The following is an 11,971-nucleotide window of genomic DNA, read 5'->3' as shown; positions in this document are numbered from 1 at the left end:
CTCAAAGTATATACAAGTTCGAACTTGGTTCGATTCGATGCCACCCCTACTCACCCCCTTCCAAATCTAGGTCAACCTACCCAAATCATCTAATGGTGGGGAGATCTTTATATGAATCCCGACCAACATCCCACATTTGTTCCATTCTTCTCCAAATAAACCCGTCACAAAAATAGATATTATGAATGCCATTAGTTTCACCAGTTTTTACAGTGCATGGTATGTTCGATTAATCAAAATTCCATCCAGTAATGAATGTCATTAGTTTCACCATTTTTACTGTGCATGGTATGTTCATTAGGGTTTGGTTTAGTCAAATTCTATAAAATGTTTTACAGTTTACAAAATATCTTACTTTTGAAATAAATAAAACTATATAAACTTAAATTATAGCTTCTCAAGATACTAAATATGGTTACATAAAGAGCTTTAGAGAGGGGAGGGAGGGAGAGACATTTTATTCATACCAAGAAGTAATTTGTCCATAGAAAATTAACACTTGCCCCATCACCTATGGCTATGAATTTGTATGGCTGGAAGAGCATCAGACTTTACTGCTTCTGTTTCTGGGCTTTCAGCTCTAGTACCCTCTTTTCAGTAGATTTCAGTGCTTCTCCATAAATGGTGATCAACTGTCAACAATAGTTTTAAGCATTAGTAAGCTCGAACTGCAGTTTCCTTCGCTTGATATCAGAAAAACACTGATGTCACATGTAGTGATCCAGAAATGCCTAGCAGGTTATTCTTAGTTGCCTGTTCAGGGGCTGGCGTCTTGTTTTTTGAAAAATTTTCAATGGCCAAAAATCCAAGATGAACCCAGTGATGTCTATGTGGGGAATATCGTCTTAACCCCCAAAAATCTGAGACGTCTCGGCGAGACACCCACCTCTGGTCTGTTCAGTTGCCCCACCATTGTAATGAGTAAAGTTATTAAGTAAAGCTTCTACTTAAGAACACTAGCATCAGCTTATTTACTGATACACGGTACTACTTCATGTGAATCAGACCCTAGTCAGAAATATGCAGGAGTTGGCAAGAATTCAGGCTAGCATAAACAAATTACATTATGTTTCCTCTAAGATTTTAATAATTTCAATGGATGTACGCAACACAAACATGTATCAGCAAAGGCATGTGAAATGAAGCAACTGTTTTAAGAACAGAGACTATCCATGCTTGTTGGTCAAGATTACCTGCTCAACTTCATCAGGGGTGATTATGAATGGTGGGGACATCATTATATTATCCCCTGCAACTCGGAGCAGCATCCCACGTTTTTTACACTCTTCTCCAAATATTGCTCCCACCCCTGTTACAACCATAAACATTTTAATCATTTTAACTGCATGACAAAAAGAAAAATAACAAGTTCTATTACATTATTTTCAGCAGTTGGCAGCATGTTATTGAATTGGTAGCAATTATCAATGATGCTGTTGAATTGTATGAAAAGGATATTTTGCTCGTTTCACCACCCTTATCAGAATGCCACTCTAAAGTAGGAGTATGTTCGTCTTTGTAAAGGAGTTATATGGTTCAATTTTTAGTTTATTATGAGTTATGGAGAGTTGCGGGTAGAGGGGTATCTATGTAGTCCTATTATCACCTTACTATTTAATAGAAGAGATGTTGATTTCAGACCTTCTAACAAGTATCAGAACAGCCTCTCTCTCTCTCTCTGTTCTTCTCTATTTCTCCTATCTTTCTTTATTTACACTTTTACATGGTATGAGAGTTAATAAGATACTATTTTGAGAGAATTTTCAGTCACTCCTAGCCACTCTATTAGTTTGCGATTTCTCAAGGAAGAGATTTTCAACTTTCTCTGCTGATAGGAGTTAAAGATCAAATTTTCCCTTTACCTAATGTATCACAACCCTAGGTTTGATAACTTGTGCTGCCAATTGAATAGTTTTATATAGTTTTTGTGCCCCTAGAGGGTTGTTTAGGATCTTTTCCCTAACCCTGTGGCTGCACAAGTCTCTAGACCAGCCTCCATGACTACATCATTAACCCATTTGCTGACATCAGTAAAACTACTTCTTGTTTTGCGTGATCTAAGTTATCTTTGGGATGACCCTCCCACTCTCATGATTGATGACTAGGAGACTGAAGATAACAGAATTATGGCAAGGCTTGTAAACAACATAGAATCCCAATTGTGAAGTCAACTACTGATTATGAGACAGCAAAGGAGATTTAACCTGCCATTGTAGACATTGCTTGATAGGGGTACTTGAACATTGTGTGATTCACCTCCAAATACTGCCATTTATGGTGTCATTGGGTTTACACTGTGAAATACAAAGCTAATGGGTCTATAGAGAGGTATAGAGCCAAACCTATAGCTAAATGTTATACCCGACCATTTTTTTTTTTAAAAAGATGTATATATTGACAGAGAAAATTACAAAGAGGATAGGAGTAAATCCCTCACAACAAGATATTGAAGGTTTGCTCCCGTCCTGGCAAGAACATCTGCTGCCGAATTAGCAGATCTTGGAATGTAAGACCAAATACAAGAAAATTGAGAAGCAAATTTCAAGAATCTCCCTAAAAGAGTCCCAATGGCGCCACAGGGGAGAGGAAGCATACTCGCACCAACCAATTACCACCTTTGAGTCTCCTTCAATATACAAAGGGCCACTACAATTGTCTTTGAAAACATGAAGCCCATTAAGGAGGCCTTGGAGCTCAACCGACGTTGAGTTAGCAATGCCTAACGGGCCAACATACGAGAAGCGCTGGTTTCCAAAGGGGTCTAAGATAACCCCCCCAAAGCCTGCAATCCCGGGATTGCCAAGAGAGGAACTGTCAAAATTCAACTTTAGGAAACCGTGCTCTAGGGGGGGGGGGGGAGGTCCATTCTTGCATAACTAGGGCCTTGGTTGCAAACCTCATTTTTGCCATTGTGCTCCAGTTGTCGCGGATAGAGGAACCCACATAAGAGGAGAAAGGCCTCTAGGTAAGAAGCCACACTAAGATTTGACCCAAGAAACTTTGTTGTTTGCAGCTCAGTTAACATCTTTTTGCATGTTAATTTTTGTGCCTGGCCTTTGTTTCAATTAACCATAAAAAATGTCTTCTTGTATGGGGATTAGAACAAAGAGGTATACAAGGAGTAACCTCTTGGGTATATTATTCAGGGGGGGATTAACAAAGTGTGTAAGCTGAACAAGGCCATTTATGGCCTCAAACAAAGCACGAGAGCATCATTTGACAAATTCAACAAAGTGATTATGTCCTTGAGTTTTACGAGAAATCACTGTAACCACTCATTGTTTGTTTTGAAGTGGAGATGCAGTGCGAATTGTTTAAGTGGATGACATAGTACTGTCAAGAAGTGATGCAAAAGGTGTTGAAGATGTCAAAGTACACTTTTTCAAACTAAGGACTTAAGTTCCTTCAAGTACTTTTTTGGGATCGAGATAACAAGAGGTAAGTTAGGGATTGTTTTGATACAAAAGAAGTACGTTACAATTATGTTACAAGAGTATAGCTTGCTGGGAGCAAAGCCAGCCAAGATGCCCATGAAATGAACCATAATTTTCATGAAGATGATAGATTTGAACTCAAAGATAAGACTATGTATATAAGGTTAGTGGGCAAACTGATTTATGGCATCGTTACACAACCTAACATCTCATTTGTTGTAAGTGTAATCAGTCATTTCATGGAGCACCCAAAGACGATCTAGAGGTTACACCATAGAGTATTAAGATATCTGACGCAAACATCAAGTAAAGGTTTATTATATGAGCCACATGGTCATTTACAGAGTAATGGATACTCTGTTGCTGACTTTATAGGGCCTAAGTCGGCAAGAAATCCTACCACTAGTTAAAAGGAATTTGATTAGTTGGAAGAGCAAAAAACAAAATATTGTGGCTCAGTTTAGTGCAAAAGTAAAAAACTAAGCAATGACACATATGGTTAGTAAACTCATACAGGTTAGATAAATTTCGCAAGATCAAAGCTTCCTGAAAAGGGTGTGATGGTGATGCATTATGACAACTAGGTAGCAAGTTTCATTGCTAGTAATCCAATATTTCATTAAAAAACTAAACATGTTGAGGCAAACTATCATTTAATTTTTGACGTTGTAATAAGTGTTGTAGTGTTTACTCCTTATGTTACATTTGTAGATCAACTTGGTAATATATTTACTAAGGCCTTGCAAAAAAGAGAATTGGGATTTTTTTGTAACAGGTTGGGGATTTAGGAATACACACTCCAGCTTGACTCCAACTTGAGGGGGGATGTTAAATTGTATAGAAAAGGGAATTTTGGTCATTTCACCCCTATCAGATTGTCCCTCTAGCAATGTCCGTCTTTCTAGGGAAGATATATGGTTAATTTTAAGTTTACTACAAGTAATTAAGGAGTTATGGAAAGTTTATGGTAGAAGGGCATTTATGTCTTTTGTCCTATTATCACTTAAGTGACTATTTAATAGACGAGAGGTCAATTTCAGACCTTCTAATGAGTGCCAAAACCGCCGCACTCTCTCTCTCTCTCTCGTGCCTTCTACTCTCTCTCCTCTCTCTCTTTTCTTGATTGTTACACTTTTATGAAACCTAAAGCACAGTAAATAATTATAAGTGATAACCTTGTATGTTCGCATTAAAATAAAAGGCCACAATGAGCCTTTAGCAAGCACAACTCTCAAAAACCTTTATGCCAGTATTTTGAAATATAGTCAAGCAATTATCTGAATTCTGAATGGCTCATGCTCCTACATGATCTCATAATTTGCATTCAGGTCATGGAGCCCACAGAACTTGTTTAGCTCTAATTTTCATCAAACATGATTACTAGATATTTCCTTTTAATATGGTTAGAGAAATGAGTATCTTACCCCATTCAGGAGGGAAAGGGTCATTTGGAGATTTGTTATCAGTAAATTCAGTCCCCAGAATTAAGCCAGTCCCTCGTATCTGCAGCCATACATTTGAATATTAAGTATAACATTAATATGTCAACAGAAATTAAATCTACAATTGTAGTTTTATAGTATCAAGGCAACTATAGCCATGGATATTAAGTACTCCATGTATCAGCATTGGACTGTTAACTTGGAAAAATATACAAAATTTCTGTACTAAGGCACTTCAGTAAAATATATGTGGCTTCAAATTAGGCATACCTCCCCTACAATGGGACTGTCCGCAAAGGCCTTAACACCATCTTGAAATCTTGGAGATATGCTTTGGACTTGCTGCACAATATTTCTTTCCCTTAAAAAGCAATCAAAATCAATTAGACGAGTAACAAAGACCCAAAAGGATAACAAGTGTGGCTCGTCAGCTAAATGGAGAAAATCAGATGAACAAAGAAAAATAAAGAAGCCACATACAACACATCTAACATAACTTCCATAATGGGCTGATTAGGAATCAAAGATGGCATTGATCAGTTGATATGGACTTCTCCTCTTATTTTAGAGAAAATTTCACAATTACAATATCTTTGGACCACTTTTGACAAGATTAGTCTAATAAAACAATTAAGATGATGACAAAATCAGGATTATGGAAGAATGACCAACTTGCTGTTGGATCCACCTCATTGCAAAAACAGACAAGATCTTCATTCAACAATTTGGCTACACAAACAAACAGTTAAAACAATTTCCACAACATAATTTCTAACTTGCTGTTGGATCCACCTGATTGCAAAAACAGACAAGATCTTCGTTCAAAATTTGGCCACACACAAACATTCAAAACTATTTCCGATATAATTTCTACTTTTTCTTTTCCAGCTAAAAGTCTCGGTCCCATCTCTTCTAGATGCAAGATATCTGGTTGGAATATAGAACGCAGAAACAGCGCATACATGCTCGACTGAAAATTGAGTTAACAAAAATTCAGAGTACATACTTGTAGATCTTAAGTGTTTCCAAAGCAACTGCACATGATACTGGATGTCCTGAATAAGTAAATCCATGAGCAAGTGAACCTGCAAACCACAAGAAGTAATAATATAAGCATGGTTCATGTCCCTTTGAGCATGAGAAAGAATTTTCAGTAAATTATAAGAAAAAAAAACTGGCCAAGCAAAATGAATACATACCAAGTTTGTTGCTTTGAGAATTTATGACCTCAGCTATTTCTGGACTCACAAGAACTGCCCCTATTGGCAAATACCCAGATGATAAAGCCTGCATGACCCATAAATATGTATTAGCCTTTTTTCCCCCCATTCTTCCAACCAATTTGCACCTATGGATGTAAACCTACCTTAGCTATGGAGACAAGGTCGGGCTTAATATTATATTTGTCACATCCAAACATTGTCCCTAACCTTCCAAAAGCACAAATGACCTAAAACAAATAAGATAAGATTAAAGCCTGTTAAGCAGATTAAAAATATGGCGAGTATCATTTAATAAAGCTACAAAAAAGTATCACACCTCATCTGCAATGAAAAGGATGTCGTATTTCTTTACAACAGCTTGAATCTGCACAGAAGGAAAAAAATTGAATTGTCTTCATTCCACTAGTTCTGGCAAGGAGAACACAGGTGGTTCTACAAAGTTCAAAATGAAAAGAGCCGTAACAATTCCTACAAAGAACAGTAAATGTGGAGGGACACCAGTATGCCCATTGGGCCCTAGTGGACCCATCAATTATGGTTGAAACTATTTTTTATATTTATTTTATTTTTAGTTTTCTTTTCAGATTTTACTGGATTTGATCAGATATTCTTCTTATCTGTTTTGATTTTCAATTTTTTTTAGTTTATCTTTCCTGATTTTACTTGATTTGATCAGATATTGATCTTATCTATTTTGAATTTTAAATTTCAATTTTAGTTATTTATACGTTGTAACAGCATGTTGAAGGTAGTTTGAATGAATTGATAAATTTATCTCTTGGTCTTCTCTTCTTCTCCCTTCTCCTTCCAAATCCTTCTTCTTTCTTCTCTATTATTCTTCTTCTAAATTATTCTTCTCAATTCTCGTATTTTTTATTCCCAATTCTTCTTTCTTCTTCTCTATTTTCTCTTCCTTTTCCTTTCTAATCCCACAGTTAACCGATATTCACATACTTCAATTAGAATCGCGCATATGTCCCGCATCAAAATGGAATGACAGTGTCTTATATACAAGTCTTCAATAAGTGCAGTGTTGGATTATCTGCATATTGCCATCATTACTTGTAGAATTAAAACTGGAATGTTACCTTTTCAAAGTAAGTCTTTGGAGGAGGGATCACGCCTCCAGCACCCATGACTGGTTCAGCAATAAAAGCGGCAATCTGCACAATCATTACCATGTAAGAAACAGAAGCAATCCTTAAAACTGCAGAAGGTTATCAATAACTGGTAGGTAGAAAATATAAGAAGGCACATACTGTGTCAGGTCCTTCTTTGAGGATGAGATTCTCCAGATTATTAGCTAGTCTAGTTGAATAGTCTTCCTCAGTCTCCCCTGCCAAGCATTTCAGGGACTTAAATCAGCAAATGACTCCTAAGCACTTCAGTAAAACAGCAGAGCAGATTCAGGTTTAGTACAGTGAAACATAGTTGCATGATACAGATTAACCCAATGCAGTGCAACTGAATGAACCATAGCACACATGATGTCCGTGCTGGATGTGATCTGGATCTAGCAGTCAACAAGACTGGGGGTGCAGCAGAGATATGAATAACCCTACCAGATTGTCGACCTGGAATGTGCAGTTCCACAAACGTAACAATAATTCACTTTCACTTGGCAAAAGTCATGGCCTTTCAAAGGTTTTATCAAGTGGTGAGATCACATATAGCAGCTTACATCTAGTAGTGATCTTGGGAGGTCTAATGAGCTCAAAGCACACAACATACGTAACATGTTATGAATGTAACAAAAACTAGGGTTATCTCAACTGCAATTGACCAAATCTTAAATGGATAAAGAAGAAAACCTGGAAGATGATAACGCCAGTAGTGAGGACAGTCTGTATGCAATACAAATGGAGCAGGTAAATCAAACTTTTGATGAAGAGGTGGAAGTCTGTCATATAGATCAGATTTAATGAGCTTTGTTAGTGGTTCCAAGAGGCCTTATAAATGTATTTTAGACCAAGAAACTATGACATCAAAGAAGACCAAAACTCGACACAGAGGATATGCTTAGAGTAACTAATAAGTTGCTGAAATACTACCCAGATAGACTGGCAGCTATCAAAGTTGACCCATGATATCTGGCACAATAAATCAAAATGAATCAGTAACCTTACTTGGAGTTTAACTTTCCTTGTATAAAACATAACTATTATTAATGAAAATATAGTACAGCAGAGAGAAAGATTATAAACTATAAAGACAGAGATCCCTAAAAACCAAGCACACTATAAGTTGGTTGATTAAGGTCATACGATTTCATCCGTGCAATGAATTTCTTCTTGTCTGGCCTTCCCAATGCATTGTTATAATACCAAACCAGCTTCACCTACAAAGAAATAATTCAACATAGAAAAAACATTTTTATAAATCTGAAGTTGCAAGGAACAGTTTGCTCTTAGAATACAAAATACGTGTACTGATCATACTTTGTTGACATGCAAAGTGTGATATAAAAACAGTAAAAGCTATCCCTAGATCTCTTGCACTAAACGGTTTCTGTTTTTTTTGGACTTCTTATCTTTTATTTCACTTTTTATTTAAACATTTCATAATTCACAAGATGAACTCCAGAACAGAGTAAAACACCTCAATGACATGATCTTATCCTGAATGAGTACCGACCTGAGAATCATTAGCTTCCGAACCACTATTTGTAAAGAAGACCTTTCCCATTTTTTTAGCAGTAAATATTTGAAGGAGTTCTGTTGCCAGATCCTGTATGCAACAAGGAAAAAAGTCATCAACATTGCTATAGTAAAAACGGAAAACAGAACTGTAATCAATCTTCCACTGACACAGAATCTTTGTAGCAAAAAGATAATACTCTAGCGTCAAATTAATACACCTCTGAAGAAAATATAACAGCACAAGTACAAATCATGAATACCAAGGAGGGTTTTGTTGTACGGTTCCAAAAGGAATGGTAAAATGGTAACTTGTTCAATTGTGCTGTCGCAGCAGCAACAAGGCGAGGTTCATTTCCTCCTGAGGAAAGATATCACAGTCAGTGAGCTAAAAATTCACAACACAAACTCTAGTCAGATTATTAAAACAGCAACAACAAGTGACCCCATCCAATGAAAGAAAATCTCAGCTCTAGCAGAAATGCAACTAAAAGAGAATGGGCAAAACAAGAACAAAATAAAAGCTAAAAACATATTCAAAGATTGTTGACAGGAAAGATAAATTATCGTCAACTTTAAGGTACAATCAGTAATAAAATATGCAAGTTATCATCAGCTGAACACAAGATTTTAATGCCCTAGTATCTTCAACTTCTTCGACTCTGTTTTTGTTCATAAAGTCCAAAGGAGACAGTTCTGCCTCTGCAAAAATTTCCCTCCTACATGTTGCTGAAGTGAAAACAGTGCAAGGTTCACTTCGATTGGCAAAAGATCAATCATCAGAATGCTTAGTTTTCTTTGGCAGGTATTCAGGACATCTATCCGCTCTGAAATCCCCTAATTTATACATGCTAATACTTCTTATTTTCAATGAAGTACCTGCTCATACTATTGGTTAGGTGCTTGTACTCAATTAATACTCGATTCCTAAGAACTCCAAAATATTATGTGCTGAAGCTGAAAAAACAAGGAATAGAATAGATACCTAATGTAGTGCACCAAAGTCCAGCAAGACTGTCAAGATATTTCTTGCCATTGATATCATATACGTAACTACCCTGATCCATAGTAACATAATGAGTATACTACAAGATCAAAGGATAAAGCTTCTTAAATATACAACATCCCTGGAACTTTGCGCTCAAATTCAAATCATAATTCAAGAATACATTGAGTAAAGATCAGTATAGAAAGAGAAGTTAATACTAGAGGCTACAATCACCCACAACTTTATCCAGTAGTAAAGGGAAAAACGAAAGAAATCTTTATTACCTCTGATCTGTCGATGACTAGGGGATGCAAATCAGTACTCTGCCATCCGGCAGTGAAGGGTGCCAGCATGTCATGGCCCTTAAACCTAAGAAATTTGAAAATTACAACTAAGCTCACACCAGATTGACATAAATGTGTAAACTTGTGTAGTGCATGATGGAGAGAGAGAGAGAGAGAGAAAACTTTATACCCCTTTTCCTCAGGCGGAACTTCTTTCTGAAGGGAAGCCTCTGAGCTGTTAAATCTAGCAAACGTAGAAGATCCAAGCAGGTTCTCTTTTAAGCATTTAAAAGCTGCAAGATGCCTTGTCAAAGTTTCAGTCTGAAAATATAAAAAACACACATTACTTTCCTGAGAACAAAGGACCATCAACTCTAGGCTGAGGAAATGGTGCCCAGATGAAAAGCCCAGGAATATGAATATCTAATCCTTTTTATCGAGAAAGATATCTGTAGGGAGACTTATTTTTTGCATGATGTACATATTTATCCTTTTGCCACAGAAACGATTCATCAAAGTATTCAAGGCCATCTGATCACACTCTCTCCAGCAGTGATTTTTATAACTTCAAAATGCAACTAAGAACTTTCTTATATCAAAGTTGATCATCACCTTGGACCTCGTGCAAATACCCACAGCTATCAGTTTCCAAAAAAAACACAAGGGGATCACCGGCGACCAAGTTAACTATTTTGGTACGACAAATCCCAATCCATATCATACAATTAACCATAACGTCATGAGGAGAAAAAAATAGGCGTGTTTCCGAACCTCCGATCGAAGAAATATTATAAAAAAAACAAACTTAACTAAAGAGAATGGTTGGCGATAAAACGAACACAGGCGGCAAAATTTGCGAGTATAACAATTGATCCGGACTAAACATTTGAACATGAACAAGGAAAAATGAAGTGACTTCAGTATGATTAAAAAAAAAAAAGAGCAAAAGCCAATTACTTTAAAAACAAAGTAAAATTTTTGCTGTAGTCCAAAATCAAATCCCTGTACAGACAATAACAAAAGCAGAAAACAGAACTGGGCATGAAAGATGTCAACTTTTGACGTTAATCAAACTCCAAACACAAAATGAACTAATACCCAGAAAAGCAATAAAACAAAAACATCAGATTTTGCAATCCTCATTTCTTCCACCATGCTATCAAAGAAGAATAAAATTTTAAAACAATAACAAGAAAGACAAAACAATAGTAAACCTGACTGCTGGGCCTTGATCGAAGCAACCGACCGGCCATCATCTCCGCTCTCACGAATTTTCCTCAGACTGGAACCGAAAGACGAGATAAGAGAGCCCCTGGAAGCTGTATGAACAGAGACAGCCAATGGTCACGTTACCGGTCTTTTCTCAATCAATGAATTAATTCTCTCCACGATACTTCCGGTTTCCGAGTTAAGAAACGAGGAAGACAGCACACATGTTGTAGAGAAGAGCAGAATTGGGGAGCCCATTAGCGCAGCCGCCACGCCGACCCCACGTGTATAATTACTACTAAGAGTAGGACAGAGCAAAGCCAGATCACTGCACATAAGCATCGAGTTAGACATAACGTATTACAATTTGAATTCACTTCCTCCATTGCGGGAATTGAGACGCCCGCCAGATCTTTTTCCTCTTCTGTTCTCCCTTCTACAGTTAATGTTTTTTATGTTATACTTTTTTACTTATTATAAAAATCCATAAAATTATAAATTCATTGGTTAAATTGGTTAGGGCAATAGAATCAAGTTGAAAAAATTAATGTTTTTACGTTTTTTCAGTGGTTTCGATTCCATTTTAATCTACTCCAATTCCAAAGTGCTCTTGCTTAATCAAACCTACTTGGAAACAAACTCATATTTGTTTTGTTAAGTAATAGAGAGAAGACGATGAACTTCTTATATTTGTTTTTAACAAAATTGTTACCAGCACACCAAGGAAGACTAAAAAACGGAAATCCTCCCTCTAT

At 36.7% G+C, this 11,971-nt stretch overlaps 1 protein-coding gene across 1 annotated transcript; it reads right to left on the bottom strand.

The window, feature by feature from the left end:
- Window positions 1-351: 351 nt before the first annotated feature.
- Window positions 352-11,635, bottom strand: LOC137952884 (probable gamma-aminobutyrate transaminase 3, mitochondrial). Its single transcript, XM_068799985.1, has 19 exons — window positions 11,222-11,635; window positions 10,198-10,328; window positions 10,008-10,092; window positions 9,721-9,793; window positions 8,999-9,096; window positions 8,734-8,826; window positions 8,364-8,437; window positions 8,151-8,189; window positions 7,911-7,999; window positions 7,359-7,435; window positions 7,188-7,262; window positions 6,416-6,463; window positions 6,243-6,326; window positions 6,076-6,163; window positions 5,883-5,961; window positions 5,147-5,237; window positions 4,859-4,937; window positions 1,194-1,309; window positions 352-632 (listed from the first exon to the last, which is right to left on the bottom strand). Exons 1-19 carry the CDS (start codon window positions 11,261-11,263, stop codon window positions 552-554), a joined length of 1,542 nt encoding a protein of 513 aa, XP_068656086.1. The 5' UTR covers window positions 11,264-11,635; the 3' UTR covers window positions 352-551.
- Between the last annotated feature and the right edge of the window lie 336 nt (window positions 11,636-11,971).

The sequence above is a fragment of the Aristolochia californica genome, unplaced genomic scaffold (assembly GCF_029961685.1).
Source record: "Aristolochia californica isolate CCGP_79_NKW_82.1479 unplaced genomic scaffold, dmAriCali1.0.hap1 SCAF_16, whole genome shotgun sequence".
Taxonomy (NCBI): domain Eukaryota; kingdom Viridiplantae; phylum Streptophyta; class Magnoliopsida; order Piperales; family Aristolochiaceae; genus Aristolochia; species Aristolochia californica.
Note: the sequence above shows the minus strand (reverse complement) of the source record. Positions and strands in the feature narration are given on the sequence as shown.

Coding starts and splice junctions, on each gene's coding strand:
- LOC137952884 (XM_068799985.1), bottom strand. CDS start 11,263: ATGATGGCCGGTCGGTTGCTTCGATCAAGGCCCAGCAGTCAG. Junction 8,438..8,733: donor CGGAAGCTAATGATTCTCAG/GTCGGTACTCAT, acceptor ATTTCTTTGTAG/GTGAAGCTGGTTTGGTATTA. Junction 7,436..7,910: donor CTGGCGTTATCATCTTCCAG/GTTTTCTTCTTT, acceptor AATGCTTGGCAG/GGGAGACTGAGGAAGACTAT.